The sequence below is a fragment of the Toxorhynchites rutilus genome, chromosome 2, assembly GCF_029784135.1.
Source record: "Toxorhynchites rutilus septentrionalis strain SRP chromosome 2, ASM2978413v1, whole genome shotgun sequence".
Classification (NCBI taxonomy): Eukaryota; Metazoa; Arthropoda; class Insecta; order Diptera; family Culicidae; genus Toxorhynchites; species Toxorhynchites rutilus.
In genome coordinates, this window is record NC_073745.1 from 207,321,521 (window position 1) to 207,339,564 (window position 18,044).

An 18,044-nucleotide genomic window follows, 5' to 3' on the forward strand; every position below is an offset into this window, starting at 1 on the left:
CTCACTCTTGCACACTTTTATCAACACGAAATGAACGAATGAAATGACGTCACCCCTGCAACAGTGTGAGTGAGACATACCATGATTATTGCTCGACCTTACATCATGTTGGATTTACTGAACATTCGTCACTAAACCTCGAACACTCAGAGCAGCAAGAAGTCATATTTCGTTAGTATTTTTATACACCCGAAAAAAATCACGGCCTGTCCATAATCTCTGCGGGACGGATCCAAACCAGTGACAAGTCAAATAGAAACCACGCGAACATCTGCAGCAAAGGCAGAGCTTAGTTTTCCTCTCCGTGTCAATTTTGTTTATCGTATGTCCATCCAGAATCTAAATACATTCGGTAAGTACCCTTTCATTTCTTCCATAGTTGAAATCGGTCGAATCGACATGCAGCATGATTAATGCTGGCTGGTGTTACAGTAAATTACGAAATTCCAAGATGGCGACGTTCGACAATTGCCTCAATCGAATGGACTGATTGGATGTAGGATTAACACAGGCTCTGATAAAAGAGAAATTGGTGAATTTTCGGAATTCGTTTGGTGCGTTTATCATAAAATGAGAAAGATTAAACAGACTGTGAGCGCAAAATATCTGTTGTTCCAAAAAAATCTCGCTGTTATCAAAAAGGTTTTTTTTTCTCTAGGAAATATCAAATGCACAGAATGTTCTCTAGTTACCATTATCGATTGATAATGCGGTGCATTTTAGAAATCTACGCATTATTGGGTCAAAATGGCTCGAAGAGAACAATGACCCATTCCGTTTCCTGTTCCGTACGCTTTCTTCCACGTTTACCAACAATTTCAACCGAGGGGTTGTGAAATTTTGAATGTAATTTTTGATTGATTAGTTCATTTGTATCAACATCGATGGTATGAATTTATTATGAAAAATGCACATTCGTGACAAAAATTCATCGGTGAAAGAGGTGTATAAAACCAATTAATTTACCGTGAAGGTCGATTAGAATCTAAATCTTGGAAGATCGAAGCAGATGGAAACAAGGAAAAAACTTCATTGCTGCAAACGTTGCAGTCAACCTTGCTTTTTCCTTGAATAGAAACAATTATCGAACAACGGTTCAGTTTTCATTTTCTTGTCCGTGTGGCTTCCTACTGCTGTATCATCAGGTAGTAAATTACGATGATCTCGGCGTGTTGTATTACTCATTTCCATTCGTCTGCTCACATATGAATGACTAATATGTAGTCAGGCATACAAATGTGATCTTGAAACGATCGAGTAAGCAATCCTATACCGGTTGCGTGCAAGTCAGCTTTCTTGTTTTCCCTCCTGTTTGTTTTTGTTTCAACTACAATGAGACTCGGTAGCAGGACGGACAAGTAAACAAGGCTGTCTACACTTTAAGTCGCAAAAACAATCCCTAACCAGCGCACGCTGTTCGTTGTTGCGATACTGTACATACGATACTTTTTTTTCCGATTCCGTTTTATCTATTTGTCGTTTCTTTCTTTTCATAGACCCATTTGCGGATGCAATAAAGGGTGCTGATGATGATGTACAAGACGGACTCGTGCACATAAGAATCCAACAAAGAAATGGTCGCAAAACGTTAACCACTGTCCAGGGACTTTCGGCGGAGTATGACCTGAAGAAGATTGTGCGAGCATGTAAGAAGGTAGGTGAAATTTGTGATGATAATCAATTCCAGGTATTCAGCATGAGTGTGACCTTTTCTTAAACGAGACAAACATTGTTGTGTTTAAACTTCCTATACTCGCGCATACGGTCTCACAGGCCGAGAATTAATAATTTTGTTTTGAAGAGGCTTAAATCTATGACTATTAAAACTGAATGAGAGTCTGTCCACATAACTACGTGGACAATTTTAGGGGTTACGAGAATGTCCACGCCAGGATACACGGTGAGGGGTGAGGGGTAATATCCACGTGGACACGTTATTTTTTTTTTAATTGAAGCATTCGCGTATGTAATCAAAAATGAATGAAATCTGCTGAAATGAAATATTCAAGCCTTCCGTTCACCTCGAGTACTTTGTATTTATTGAGAAAAATGTTGAGCTGCAACACATATACTTAGCAGATGGAATTTTCATGTATCATGAATATTATTGTGGAAAAAACGGTGCATATATTAGGGTGGGGAAGAAGAAATCCTTTATTTTTGCAGGAATTTAAAACTTTATTTGAGATGTTTCGGATTGTCCGATTTGGCTCTAGTATACACCATTTTGTTGTAGAATTTGTTGCCATTTTGAAGGTAGCATCATAATGCTTCTCCCATAGAAGTCTTGGTCTTTATTGGCGAAAAACTCTAGTAACCGATTTTCACATTCTTCTCTTGATTCCAATCTTTTATCACTTTTATCTTGCTATTAGAGATCTGAATTTAGTCTTTAACCACGCTGAAGTATCTCATAATAAATCATTGTTTTCAAGTCCCACCAGATACACAGCAGAACCTTCCTGCCCGTAAGTCTTGGTTTGGCCACCGTTTGAGCTGCTTCACCACAGTCTTTTTGACACAATATTGTCATCCTTTTTAAAAATGGTTCGATATCATTCCGTTTTGCCAAGGTTTCGCGAATGAAAAATCGATCCAGATTTTTTTTTGTGTTAATTGGTGTGGCACCCAAACATCGAGCTGTTTTATGGTCGATCTTCAGCAGCTGGGCGATTTTGTGTTTTATCGACATCCAAATATTGGATTTTTTCCCCCACTTAATATGATCGAGTAAATGTACCGTTTTGTCTCTAATTCCGAACACTTAAACTTTATTCACCATTAAACAGTGTCTTGTCACTCAAAACGGTACTGCTTCGCGAGAGTAATTTGATTTTGAACGCAAAAGAGTCTTCTCTCCACTTGAACACAATAAAATTGATTTGCAAATCCCTATCCATGGCAGGAAACAAACATACATAGCTGAATGCGTTTGCCTTGTCGCACTTGAAGATGTAGAAAAGTGTTTGAATGACGGCGGGTTCAGATGAAAAGATTGAACCCTGTAGTCATTGCTGCTTATTTCGTAGTGTTGTGTTGCGTGCGGGTTGTGTGGTGTAGTCAAATGTAGTCAAATGATTACATTCTTCACACTGGAGAAGTTTCACCCAAACAGGAAAGAAATTATGGACATTCGGGAAAATATGAAAATTACCATTAAATTCCCTTCGACAATTCCACAAATTTGCAATAAAAAAAGATTTTTTTTAGATTGTCTACCTGTCCTATGAACAGTTTTAACAGGCGGTCGAAACGCCACTTAAGTTTTATAACTAATGGCTTTGGCGTTCCATGGGTGCCGGTCGCTCTTTAGAAATTCATTAATCTGTATTTGGTCTATATTTTGCATTGATTCTAAGGATTTGTTTAGCATCAGTGGAATGAACTCTCGTTTTGAAATCATTGCGCCTTCATTTTCAAAACACCACTTGAAGAGTGTAGTATCACAGGCAGCTTTCATTGGTGTGTAAAATAAAAAGTTTAGTGACTGAAGGAAATCTATTTATAGATCCGAGCAAGTCGATAGCATCGACCGAGTGATAGTTATGGGTGCAACTGTTAGTCCTTCGAACAATTTCGAAAAACACATTCTTGTTTTCGTACGAATCCGTTCGAACAAGACCTTTTTCGAACGTAAACATGATGTAGTGATCAGATGAAAAATTTCGAGCATCACTCAAATTTCATGCAAGATTTCATCAAAGCAACGATGAAAGTCATGCAATGATCGTTCGTTAATTGGGCCGGAAAATGAACCTAATTATCGAATTTGGCTTGTTAACTGGGCTGCGAAACAGCAAAGGCAATACTTCAAATGGAAGATGACGTCTGCGTTAACAGTTATATATCAATAAGCCAGTTAACGCATGCTCTGGTCAAGATAAGTCCAGTTAACGAATGCCTGCTGTATATGATGAGGTGACGAACATCTTAGGCCGCGGTGACATTGGCTGCTGAAATATGGCCGTACGAATTGTATGCAATAGTGAAAGTAAACAACCACATTGAATTGTATATACATTGCTTCCCCCTTGCTTCGTTCGAATTCGCAAGCTTCTAGCGAACGAAATTGTTTGTTTCTCTTCGTGAGTTATCGTACAATCAAATTTTCGTGCGTATTTCGATCCAATGTCACCTCGGCCTTGAGCGAGTGTCTTTCGGGTTGCAGCAACATGGGCAATTGTACAGCGAAAAATTATAATAATAAGAAGATGAAAATATTGGTTTCGTTGCACTTGGTATATAATTTCAATATTTTACTTAACCAACCGCTTCTAAAGGTATCTGGCAATACTCCGATTTTTTTTTTTTTGCTAAAATGTACGATATTAAATTTATTTATTTATTTATTTCACCGTCTTGGATATAAAGATTCCTACAGACTGTTTACTTAGGCTAGTTCCTTAATTCTATTTTTTAATACATTTTTGGATATATTAAAATCAAAACAATTATTCGCTACATTAAACTCACGGAAACATTTAAGTAGAGGACTGTTTTGACCGTAGGTGGTCCTGCGTGGAGGGATCGCTAGGAGTTGTCTGCCTCGGAGACGTCTAGATGAAGCGTAGATTCGTGCATTCTGTATCAGCTCTGAACAATCCATGTTGCCGGTCAACATGTCAAACACAAACAGGCGTTGGGTTTTCGTTTGCCTTGACTGTAGGGTTTCAATATCGATCAGTCTACAGCGGCTTGCATAATCGGGGAGGTTAGACGGATCGTTCCAGGGAAGACCCCGTAGCGCGTAGCGTATAAAGCTTTTCTGCACTTTCTCAATGCGTAACATTTGCGTTGCGTGATAGGGAGACCACACACAGCTTGCATATTCGACGATACTCCTTACTAGGGAACAATACAATGTCTTCAGCGTGTATGGATCCTGAAATGTTTGTGAGTTTCGGCGAATGAATCCTAGTACTGCGAACCCTTTCGCGGCGGTAGTGCTGATATGCTCGTCGAACTTCAGTTTGCTGTCTAGGATGACACCGAGATCACGGATGCAATTGACGCGTTCAACGTTATTAGAGGCGATTTTATAGTTGAAACTGATGGAAGTTTGGCAGCGAGTGAAAGTAGTTGATTTGCATTTCGTTATGTTCAACTGCATTCCGTTAGCTGAGCACCATCTAGTGAGCTCATCGATATCAGCTTGCAAAGCACAACAGTCGAGAACTGAGTGAATTGTCCTGTACATTTTAAGATCGTCAGCGTACAATAGCTTTCCAGATTTCAGACATCCGGTGAGGTCATTTACAAATAAAATGAAAATGAGAGGGCCGAGAATACTACCTTGAGGAACTCCTGAGGGGATGCTATACATACGTGAGCGAGCGTTTCCAATTTTCACAAATGCTTCTCTTCCAGCCAGGTACGAACTGAGCCATTCTGTTATCCAGCTTGGAAGTCCCAGATGCTTTCGAATGGCAAGACCATGAGGCACCTTGTCGAAAGCCTTCGAAAAGTCGAAATATATAGAGTCCACCTGGCAACGCTTGTCCATTTGCTCCACGAGACATTTTTATGTAACATAACCACGATTTTAGTGCTCCCGTGACCGAATGGTTAGCGTCCCACCTAACATGCCGGGGGTTCGGGTGCGATTCCCGTTCTAGTCGGGGGAATTTTTCGTCAAAGAAATTTCCTTCGGCTTGCACTGTTTTCACGCGTATTCTAGAGCTTGCCACTCAGAATGCATTCAAGGCGTGTTATTTGGCATAGAAATCTCAACTAAGTACTAATAAAAATGACGCAAGTAATACTACGTTGAGACGGCGAAGTTCCTCTAGGAACGTTAGAGCCATTTAAGAAGAAGAACCACGATTTTAGAGCATCGGCAGAAAATCCTGTTTGAATTCGTTGAAAATGCAACAAATTTAAAAGTTTTTCACTGTAGGCGTACTAAAGGGTGTGTCACATCAAATTGCATCACGAAAAAAACGCTGTAGAAATTTAATTTTTAGGAATTATATCTTCAGCTTTCGCTTATAATCAGATAAGAGTGTATAGATCACGTTGGCCATGCTTCACTGTCAATTTTTCGTAAATTTGGAAAAATGTCGTCGAATGAAAAAGAGCGTCGTGAATTAATCCTGTGCACTCATTTCGAGAATCCGGAGTTGTCGCATCGGGACATCGGTAAGATGCTGGGAATCGTCCAATCCACGGTCAGCAGAGTACTAAAACGATACTTCGAGAACCTAGCCATCGACCGGAAGGTGAAGAACGGCAAAAATGGATGCTCCGTCAGTGAAAAAGATCACAAGCGCGTAGTTAAGCAGTTTAGACGTGATCTGAGAAGTTCGGTCCGGGATGTCGCCAATAAGCTGAATTTGTCATGTTCATTCGTCCAGCGGACCAAGCAGCGGGAGGGCCTGCGTACATACAAGGTTCAGAAGGCTCCTAACCGCGACAAGAGGCAAAACATGGTGGGGAAGACGCGAGCCCGGAAGCTGTACACCGAAATGCTGACGAAGCCGCATTGCCTGGTAATGGACGACGAAACCTACGTCAAAGCGGACTTTCGTCAGCTGCCGGGCCTGTTGTTCTTCTCCGCAGAGGACGAATTCAGCGTTCCGGAGGAGATTCGCAAGCAGAAACTATCCAAGTTTGCCAAAAAGTACATGGTGTGGCAAGCGATCTGCTCTTGCGGAAAGCGGAGCGCCCCCTTCGTGATGACCGGCACGGTAAACGGGCAGGTTTACCTTAAGGAGTGCCTACAGAAGCGCTTACTACCACTATTGAAGCAGCACGAGGGCCCGACCATCTTCTGGCCGGATCCCGCTTCGTGCCACTATTCAAAGGACGTGTTGGAGTGGTACGAAGCCAACGGGGTCACCTTGGTGCCAAAGGAAATGAACCCGCCCAACGCGCCGGAGCTTCGCCCAATAGAGAAATATTGGGCGATTATGAAGCAGGCCCTCCGGAAGAACCCAAAAGTTGTCAAATCGGAGGCGGACTTCAAGAAAAAATGGATTTCTGTTCAAAAAAAACTACAACCTGACGTTGTACAGAACCTTATGGACGGGGTAAAGAGGAAGGTGCGAGCATACGGGCTTGGGCTCGAAGTATGAATAAAAAGAAAATGCCAAAAGTTGTTTAACAGTTTTTATTTTACTGTCTAAAATTTTCAAAAGGATCGGTCTACTGGGCGAATTTCTACAGCGTTTTTTCCGTGATGCAATTTGATGTGACACACCCTTTATTTAAGGTCTACTGTGTGAGATTATGCAGTTTTTTTTCAGTATTATAAATAGTGTATTCTATGAAAAATTCAAATTTTATTTTTTTTTGTTGAAATTCAATTTGAAAAACTTTTTTTTTCGCTGCACTAGAAATATTGTTTTGGTTCTTGCATTCGTTCGTACGAAAACTAGAATAGGCGTTTCATTCGAATTGTTCAATTTTCAAATGTTCGAATGGATGAATTTGATTCGTCTGAAAACAAGAATACAAATAATAACGTCTATGACACCAGTAAATGAAGTTCGAATGAGCTAATATTTTGCATAGGGTATATTATCGTACAACATTTCGTAGCAAGTTTCGAATGAAAAATCGAGATAACTATTTTTATTGGCACCCAAAACCATACTTTTTGTTTCGTAAGTCCCAGAGTGCCGATTTTTGACAACAATTTTTTTTTTTTGAAATGACACTAGATCTTGACTTTTCATGCAATTTTAAGACATTTGGCATAAAAAAAATTCGAAACCATCGATTTCCTTTACTCCTCCTTTGGGTGATTTTTTGATTTTCAAAAAACTCGAACTTTGACCGCTTTGCGCCATACTCCCTTAAGTCCGATTGAGTTGATATTTTGCGTAGGGTGTTTCTTCAAGTTGTTGAACATTTTTTATGGGATAACTTCTTGAAATTCGAGATGACCATTTTCATTGGCACCCTAATGTATATATTCTAATTGGCGATAAACTCTAGCAACAGATTTTCACAATCTTTTCTTCATAATAATTTCTTATCACAAAAGAAATTTTGCAAGCAAAGATTGGTGCCGGGTTCGGACTATATAGCGGATACAATCAAGCTCTCGGAAATCCGTGGCCTTGCGTTATCCTGATGGAACACAAAACCAGTCTTCTGTTAGCCAGTTTTGAACGTTTCTGGTCAATCGCTAGCTTCAAACAGTCCATTTGTTGACAGTAGAGATCGCAATTTAGTATTTTGCACTAAAATAAAAATAAAAAAAAAATAAAAAATAAAGAAAATGTTGAAAAATAAATTAAGTTGCATTTATTTTACTGTTGCAGTATCGACACCCGACGCACCAATCGCAATTTCAGCGGCCTGGCTTGCGTTTTCACATTTATAAAAGCAAAAGTTCAAAATGTACCGAATTTTCTTTTTGTTGACCTTCATTGTTAACACACTGTAACTCACAACTGAATGGAACAAACAAAAAACAGCAAAAGAACTTTTTTTAGTGTGACCTTAACAACGAGCCTATACCTGAAACTGTATGATCGATGTTACGCGAGATATTGATCACTAAAGCCAGCTACCGAGAATATGAACAACTTTTTCCCCAACCTAAAATTTGTTTACAAAAAGTTATAGATCCTTTTTCTCTTGTTGTCCCAGAACAAGATTGTTCTTTTAGCCCAATCAGTGAATTTGCCTGAAGATGGCGTGTTTTATCATCTGCTGTTCGAAATTCAAAAATACGAATTTTAATGAAGATTCCACAATCAAAGATCACTTGTTCATCCATTGTATATTATTTCCTTTTCTAGCACTTAATCTAAGAATAACAGATCTGCTAACACAAACATTTCACTACCGGTTTTGTGCCAATCTGTAGAAGCGGAAATACGTGATTGTGTTTAGACGAAAAAATATTTGGCATTGATAAGATTAATCTGCAGTTCAGCTAAATGAACAGCATCAGACTCACGTCTATGCGATTGAGCGTCAATTTGGATATTTAAAAATTATAAAACACAATACGGTTTTAATTAAAAATGCCCGAGATTGGGTTCACATTTTTTATTTTGAAATGGATTTTAGCAAGAAATCATTAAAACATCGTACACGTAAACGGAATTTAGCAAAAAAAGCAAATCGCTACTTTTAATAACGCTAATGTTATCAATACAAAAAATCTAAATAAAAAATATACATACTACAAATGGAATTTGAGCGCAATTTGATTTTTTTTCAGAAATGGATGAAGACAACGGGGAGGGGTGGAAGGAATGTCCACGCTTACCCACGGTGGGGGAGGGGGTATCTGAAATAGTGATTTTTCTGCCCACCCATTTGTACAGATGTGACTGGTAGCATTTGACGGAGAAATTGATCTTTTACTTTATAGTTTTTAAAAAATGGGTCACGTGCAGTGTCTTAGAATATCAACAAATATTCACGAGTAACGAATATGATTTTATTTCAGTGTAAATGACTTTTTTTTCAGCTCGAAACACATTGCCCTCATATTGATGACAATAACAAACGAGTTCATTTTGTTCATATCGCTGATACATGAACAAATTTGCTATAATGAATGAATGCGGCATTGAGTGGGTTCATAACTTCGCTGTTATTTATACTTTGAATATCAAAAACAACAAATTGATATTTCTCACATTCGAAACGATATTCGTTCTGGCATTGATTTTGAGCCAAAATTCAAAAATAAAATAAAATTAGTCAGGCTGGATCATTTAGAGAACAGAGCTCAATGAAACGATCTTTGCAAGAAATCGCGCAGGATTTTGTTTGGCGAGACGGTAACAACGGCATCGCGAACGATCCCTAAACACCGTATTGCAATTGAATAACAATTGCTCCTAGACTCGATGGTCAAATGGATTACAACACATCATAATCTTTTTGTTGCCTGCGTTGATTTGGAAGGACTTAAGCATCAGTACAATCCGACCTACATAAAATCCAGCCGCACACAGCTACCTCTGGTTAAAAGTAAACAACAGCTGATATTCATTTGGTTAAAATGAAATTCTGTTCTGGCATTCTGAATAATCAAGATGAAAATGACATTGGGTGGAAAAATAAACATCAAAACATATTGATGAACAAAAGTTCATTTGCTCATATTCAATGGTTGCTTGGATCTGTCATTTTGATTTTCGTTTGGAGTATATAGGTTTTCGATGCAACCTAGCCCGAAAATATACGCTTTTGAGCTGAACGAAGATGATTTTTTTCAACACTGGTCACGTGTCAAAGCATTTCAATACATCCATCAATTTTCTTTGTTAATGACAACTTTGTTCAACTTAATTTTGTTTTCCATTTGCAGGAATTCGCATGCAATGGCACTGTAATTGAGCACCCCGAGTACGGCGAGGTCCTCCAGCTGCAGGGCGATCAGCGTGAAAACATTTGCCAGTGGCTGACCAAGTCGGGCCTCGCTAAGCCTGACCAGCTGAAGGTGCACGGTTTCTAAGCGCGCGGAAGAAACCTCCCGCGTCGTCGGCAGCGCTGTATTGTTTGTACGTGTGTGAGCAAAAAGCAATCGTGTGTGTGGGTGGGTGCGTTATACATACGGTGCGTTGCGTTGCGCTGCGTGCATTTTGATAATTGACAACAAGGACGAAGTGATCAACACACGCAAAACGTGGAGGCACCGCCAGTTTTCAAATGACGGACCTATTCAGATACAACATCATTACAGCCAGCTAAGACAAAATAACTGTTTGCAAATTATCTTCAGTATATTCATATTTTTAAACTCTTATGTGTAATAAAAGTAACCCCTCATAACAAGTCGTTTAGCTTGCGAACCCAAGGTTTCGCAATGGCCGAGAATGAGAAGACGGGAGTTAAACAGATGAGCTAGTAAAAATGTAAATCGCTTTAAATTTATTACAGAGAAAATAATCACCGCGTGACTCTAAATCCATGAAATAGAACGAAATAATGTTTAATAAAAGCAAATCAATAGTGGAAACAAAAAAAAAATAATCATACTGATTATGTAGCAAAAAACAAATTTAATAAATAATAGTTATACTCAATGCACATTCAAGAGAAATTATTGAAACCTGTTCTACAACCGCTAGGAACCGGGGCTTTATTGGGTACGGCGGAGTACGCTATTTCGGATTCGAATGAATTGATATTTGACATGAAATAACACTTTCGTCATCTTGCTTCGGTTTTCGTCGTAGGTCAACAAGTAAACAAAAATGACTAAATTGAACACATAAACATGCAGAATAAGGCTTGAAACAATCATCATTGATCCATTTTACAGTAATAGTTCTATTCAGCACAAAATTTGCACAGTTTTTTCCAATCACTCAAAATGATTAGCTGATGTTAGTTTTCTCTACAGTGTCCGCCTATCTGTTTTATCGTTTTGCTTGTTATTTCCTCACAAATAGACAAAATGTAGCTATTGCATAATCATATGAATATATTCCAGAGAGAAGACGTTGGTGAAGTTGTTAGAAGTGTATCTAGAAAGAAAATCATACCTGTCAAGCAAGATGGCAATTTACAATGAAATTAAATTTCTCACGAATATCGGACTAATGACATGTGATCCACAGTCCAGAAAAGCGTAAAAAAAAAGAAAAGAAAAGCTGCATAAAAACATCGAATCTTTGTGAGTTTCAAACAAACAAAGCGCCTGAACATATGCAAAATAATGTGTAGATTAATTACATACTTTCAGGCGCTTTTCAAATTTGGAATTCGCAAAGTTGCGATGTTTTTATGCAGTCTAGATTTTTGTGAATTCAGAGCATGATTGGTTTGGAACTTTGAACAAGTTTTTGCGAATTTTCGAGAAAACGATTAGTTGGATTTTTGACATAGGACTGTGCTTTACATCGAGGGAGCCAAATCAGAAGACATGTTACTTTCTTATGGAATATTTCAAATGTTAATAACTACTTTTGCTCCGAACGGTGGTTGGAGAGCTGCAAAGAAAAAACCGCTTAGATTAATTTAATCTACACAGGTCAAGCCGTTTCATTTACAGAAAGTGATATGCGGGCGAACCTTGCAAGACTACTGTAACACGAGCTACACGAGCCCTCTGTATGTCTGTCTGTGTCAAATTTAGCAAGGATACATTGAAGCTTTCTCTGATGGAACGCTCCAAACGAACATTTGAGGAAAAATCGAAAAGCGCTTTCCCACAGGTCCAACAACAATCAATCAACACACATACTCCTTTATTTTACCCACGCGAATGACGTGAGATGGTAACGATATTCTTGAAGGTGAATATTACCGAAGATCTAGTTTTAGGCTACCCCGACTTAAGAACTTCACCAGGGGATAGTAACTTGAAGCAAAAAAGTGGGACCGATTCGAGATTGCTTTTATGTAAACAGTGAACTTTTTTTACACTCTAAAAATTGCACCGACTTGCACTGACAACTGAATGATATTGTCAATTTGTGCGAGATGCCTCAAAACTAAGTGGTGCGGACTCAATTCACTTCATTTTCAAACAAATTCATGCATGCTTTCAAGCGATTTCTTGCAATAAATTCTCAGACCACCAGAGATGCCAGATTTACAAATATGTTTGTAAATTTACAGACATATCTGTAAAACACTTTTTATTTTTGTTGTAGACTTTTTGGATATAACAATATTTCACAGGTTTTTGAAAAAAAAAGACTCTATTCATCACATCAAAGACATTTGACTCACCATATGACATTTTTCCATAGTTTTAATACAGAAATTTTTTTTCATGTTTTATTAATTCGTTTATTTTTACAGGCTCAGTTACATAAGTTCAAAAGAGCTGAATTCTTAACTAAACATATTAACTATATCTATATATCTATGATCAATTTTCCTTAATTCTATTGTTAATAAGGAAGAAAACCGATTACTCGCGGTAGACTCGAGTTTAGAAGGGTGAAATATTTTTATCAGGAATAGGATGGGATATAAGGATATGTTGATAATGTTCACACTCACACTCTCACTCACACTCATCACATTCAATTCTTAAACCTATCTTATAACTACTATGTATTCACATTTCAACTAATTACAGAAAAGTTATTATATTTAGTTTCACGTAAGACCAGCGATACTCAACCTGCGGCCCGGCAGACTTTCTGGTTGACCCATCTGGTGTGTATGAAGTTTGGAACTCATACACATAAGTACTTTTGCCCTGACATCATTGCAGACGAAAGAGAGGATACGATTATTCACAATTAATGAAAAATTGCTTCCTCTGCAGGTAGGGAAAAATCTTGAACGAAAATTGTCTCTGATATTTATTTTCTGTTATGGATAAGATTGTTTTGCTGAAATTTAAGGAGATTTATAGGAAAATAGTTAAGTTAGGGTCAGGACTATGTCTTCTAAGTATTTAAAAAACATCGAATAACAATTTTTATTCTATTTTCAACAACTTACATTTGCTTTCGGGTCTGATTATGACGAAATATGGGTTACTGTTCGATATTGTTACCACAGACATGGTTCACGGCCGTGTGGTGATCTAAAGCTTGTATAGCCTTTCATGGCGGATGGAAAATATACACTGCATTTTCTTATAAATTTCACCAACGACAAGACCGCAAGCCTTGGTGGATGTCCAACATATCAACGAAGAAATACTGATTTTTATAAAAATTAACAACGCGTATGTATGTGTATGTATGTATGTGTAGATCGTTGAAACATTTAAACACATTTACAACACATAAGTTATTTTTTATTTTACGATTAACATATTCACTAGAAATATTTTTTATGACAGAACAACGTTTGTCGGGTGTATATACAGAAATTCCATGCAAAACCGATATAGTGGTTCTCAGATTTTCGTCAAAAGTGGTAATTTTGTTTTTTATCACAAAACATTAGACCCGTATTTTTTACTTTTTTCAGTTGGGTGCCCATTTCCATTTCAAGGTGGTCCGAAAAATATTTTTTTTCCACTTTTTCCCAAAAATGACAAATGAAAATCATAACTTTTGAATCACTGAACCGATTTAGATGATCGACATATAAAATTGAAACTAATGACCTAGACTTTCAATAAAAAATATTAAATTAATAGCTTTCAATAAAAAATATTAAAAAATATAGCGCCCTCTAGTCCGAAGTCATAAAAAAATAAAAAAACGACTACAATCAATAATTACGAAAATTGGATCCATATTCTCTGCAAGTTCAATATTTTTCAATTAAAGCTCATTGGCTTCAATTTGATATGTCGATCATCTAAATTGGTTAAGTGGTTCGAAAGTTATAAATTTTTGAAAAAAGTCATTTTGTGAAAAGTGGAAAGAAATTGATTTTTTGGATCAGGAATGGAAATGGGCACCCTAATGAAAAATTAAAAAAATACGAGTCTAATGTTTTGCAATAAAGAACAAAATTACCACTTTTGACGAAGATATGAGAACCACTATATTGGTTTGGCATGGAATGGCTGTATATATATACAAAATACAATCTTACGTGCATCGCAATGTACAAAGTATTAATGAATATGTGAAAATTAACGTTAAAAGACATTTCTATAGATCTGCACACTTTTACAGACTTTTCCACATTTTTTACAGACATTCACATGTTTTACAGACTTTTTTTTTAAATCATCTGGCATCTCTTCCTTCCACTTTTTATCGAATATTTTCAAATCGCAGGTGTAAACATGTACGTGACTCTGACTTCGTTTGTTTTTAATTCGTTCGGGAAAACGTTATGTCAAAGAAAGGGGACATTAAAAATACGTTGCTCAGTGAAAAGCTGAGATGCTCTTTCAGAGATGCAATGACTAATTAAACAATTGACGGAAAAATGTAGTTCGTTCTTTTTATAATTTCAATTATTTTCGCCCTTGACAACAATACCTCTTTTATAGTGTTGATTATCATAAGAAAAATAACACTCCTGATCGTTGGATCTCTTTTGACATTTCAATTGGATCTTTTTTGACAGCCGTTTTGATTCAGTTCGCACTACCTAGCCTCAAAACAGCCGGGAATTAATATTGTTTATATACAGTAAGTTACATCTAATGCGACGTTTGAATTATTGGACAGACCTGTAATGTGACACGTTTAATTGGACATTTTTGTAAACATCGAGTTCGGGGCCCAAATTATGGCGCCACATTAAAGTTGCCACCAGACGTCGACACTCTACCACTCACATCGTCAATGTTCAATTACAGGCCAAAATCGCCTCCAAAGCGACACTGAGTAGTGCCTCGGCATGTCGTATTAAATTTAAATTACTGTATCATATTGTTATTTATGTTCGCATCATAGGCAACGAACACACATTTATTTTCCACTTGCAACAGTATTCACGATGATTGGATGGATGAATATACGACTTATACATGCATCTGGTACGACTATTGTCATGCGTATATACGATTTACTACAGACAACCAAAAAACGAATGACGGAAAAAAAAAAGAGGAGGCGATCTGGCGTAGTGGTAACATCCATGCCTCTCACACTGAAGGTCACGAGTTCAATTCTCACTCCCGACATTCTTCCAAAAATGGAAGTAAAAGTGACGAACCAGCCAAATAAGTTGAAAATCACTATAATACAGATATAAAAAAAAAAAGAATGACGGAAAACGTTCTTGATAATTATAATAATTATTATAGATTTTTGTAAATACATGTTTGGAATATTACGTTAAAAAATATTTTTAAGTCCGAATATTTCCGATTTCAATAAAAGTGAAAGTTAAAGTTGCTTTTTTTATTTTTAACTTTTGAGAACGAAAGATTATCTGTTTGCCGGTCTTTTACGTTCTGATTAACATAGTGATAAAAATAAATTAGTTCAACTTAGTCATTCAATTGCACTTAACTCAAAACTGTAAACATGAGATTATGAACTTGACAAACCAAGCTGCCAAATATGCCAACCCAGCAAACATTAAATCGTTTAACTATCGTATATAGAGCATCGAATATCTGATATGTTGGGTGGTATATGATGCGTATACAGTAAGATTATTTCAAATTAAAGTTTGGTTTATGCCATTAAGTGTGAAATACAACATCATTTAAATGTCCACCTAGGGCTTCCTCGCACACCTTGATCCGGAACAGGTAATTTTCGATGACTTTTCGGCACATATGGGGCGGTATCTCGGTCATAACTTCACGAATGTTGTCTTTCAAATGTTCAAGAGTTTGCGGAGAGTTGGCATAGACACGGTCTTTCGCATAACCCCACAAAAAAAAGTCTAGCGGGTTCAAATCGCATGATCTGGACGGCCAATTGGCATCACCAAAACACGAAATTATGCGTCCCTCAAATTTCGTTCGCAATATGGCCATGTTCGGTCGTGTTGTGTGGCACGTGGTGCCGTCCTGCTGAAATCAATTGACAAATCTTCAATTTGTGGCAAAAAAAAAATCGGTTAACATGCGGCCATAGCGCTCACCATTCACAGTTACCGTCTCGCCGTCCTCATTTTCAAAGAAATACGGCCCGATGACTCGCTGCATGCAAGCCGAAAACGCCGAAGCCATAGAAATCAGTAGCAGCTTCGAAAAAAACTACCATAGCCACACATAACGCACAACACGAGAGAAAACAAGATAGTGTTTTCAGCAAATCAAATCCAGTTCTTTTCAGAAAGAGTTTATCAAATACTGCGGTCAAATACATTCTTTTTGTAATTTCTTCGATCAAGTGCGATCAACGTAAGATTACATCTTTCGAGCACTTTTTAGGGGTACAATGAATCTTGAGAAAGACAATTCATTCCGGATCGACACTCACACAAACAATGTTCACTCATCAATGTCACAAAAGGAAAGTGGGTGTTGTGAGGGAGAGCAGAGTGAGCGCTTCATTTATGTAGACTGTTTGGAAGCGACAGTTATGTTGTCTATGGGAAATGGTATACAAATTATATCACACATAAAGGGGAGAAAGAATCTTGACCCTTTTAGTTTTGTGGACAAGACCAATTGGTTCACCTTCACTATCGGTCAATTCGATTGGATCTTCAGTGATACTATTGCCTTGATTAGCAACCTGCATGTCAAATTTAAAATTTGCATATGAATGGTCCATCAGTGATGGGCAGAAATATCATGGCAAAGATGACGAGAGACTGGTAGGATAATTCTCATCTTCATCCGAATCGTGATCACTGCCTGTTAAAATTGCAGACACAGCATCCTTTTTAGTCAACCTACTATTATTTCCATCGAACACGAACAAAATTCCATCAAAATGCACCTGAGAGAAATCAACTCTTTTAATTGGAAGATTAGCACTTATTTTATATATTCCACATGCGCTGCATATTCAAATTGCATCGTAGAATATACAATCATCGCCCACATTGCAAAAATCGATTCACTGAGCTTGCAGCAATAGATCAACCTGGAACCAGTGAAAGAATGAATGAAAGAATGAAAAAAATTAGCGAAAACTGAATGAAAGATCGGAAAAAGTCACAAATGAGCCCAAAACACCCATAAATTCACAAAAGATCTCCACCGACAAACAAATCATAAAAAACAGTTTGCTTCTTATTTCGGATATTGTTTTAGTAATCATCGAAATAATTCTTTAGAACAACTATATCGAAATTATCAAAAGTAAAAAAAAAATGTTGGAATGGGCCGATGCTGCTGGAAGCCATGATGTGGGCTGGCCTGGTACATCTTTTATTATTTCCTACATGATCCTTCTTATACCCCCCATATATTCCTGTTAGACGCAGTCCAACGTTTAAAATCAAATCGGGGATAAAAACGCACAAAAATACTCACAAACAAAGGTTCACGTCAAGTTTGAACACTTTTCTCATAAATGAATGACAACAACTTGCTTGATTGAAATTGTCAGATTGGAATTTTCTTGATGATGATGCGTAAGAAGAATAAGAAGAAAACAAACTATCTGTCATTCAGCTGGCTCCTCTCTCTCAGATCTATAGTACCAATGGATACTTTCAGAATCACACCGCTCGATGAACTTCTGAAGCTTCCTTCCTTGTTTGTATTTGAGAGACTTTAAACATTGCAGTTTCATTCTAAATGAACTTCTTTGGTTTTTTTTAAACTTCTCTTTATTAAAGTA

General features: G+C 37.5%; 1 protein-coding gene and 1 long non-coding RNA gene across 2 annotated transcripts; one reads left to right on the plus strand and one right to left on the minus strand.

Moving 5' to 3' along the window:
- Nucleotides 1–119: 119 nt before the first annotated feature.
- LOC129769549 (eukaryotic translation initiation factor eIF1) lies at nucleotides 120–11,425 on the plus strand. Its single transcript, XM_055771895.1, has 3 exons — nucleotides 120–352; nucleotides 1,497–1,654; nucleotides 10,280–11,425. The coding sequence occupies exons 1-3, from the start codon at nucleotides 325–327 to the stop codon at nucleotides 10,424–10,426; spliced, it is 333 nt and encodes a 110-aa protein (XP_055627870.1). The 5' UTR covers nucleotides 120–324; the 3' UTR covers nucleotides 10,427–11,425.
- Nucleotides 10,256–12,444, minus strand: LOC129769550 (uncharacterized). Its single transcript, XR_008741906.1, has 3 exons — nucleotides 11,967–12,444; nucleotides 11,504–11,906; nucleotides 10,256–11,441 (listed from the first exon to the last, which is right to left on the minus strand). It is a non-coding gene; the product is annotated as an uncharacterized LOC129769550 (long non-coding RNA).
- Nucleotides 12,445–18,044: the final 5,600 nt, after the last annotated feature.

Bases quoted from the DNA above. Each gene is read 5' to 3' on its own strand.
- LOC129769549 (XM_055771895.1), top strand. From the start codon at position 325: ATGTCCATCCAGAATCTAAATACATTCG. The intron at 353-1,496 runs GTAAGTACCCTT...TTCTTTTCATAG, and splicing joins CCAGAATCTAAATACATTCG to ACCCATTTGCGGATGCAATA. The intron at 1,655-10,279 runs GTAGGTGAAATT...TTCCATTTGCAG, and splicing joins TTGTGCGAGCATGTAAGAAG to GAATTCGCATGCAATGGCAC.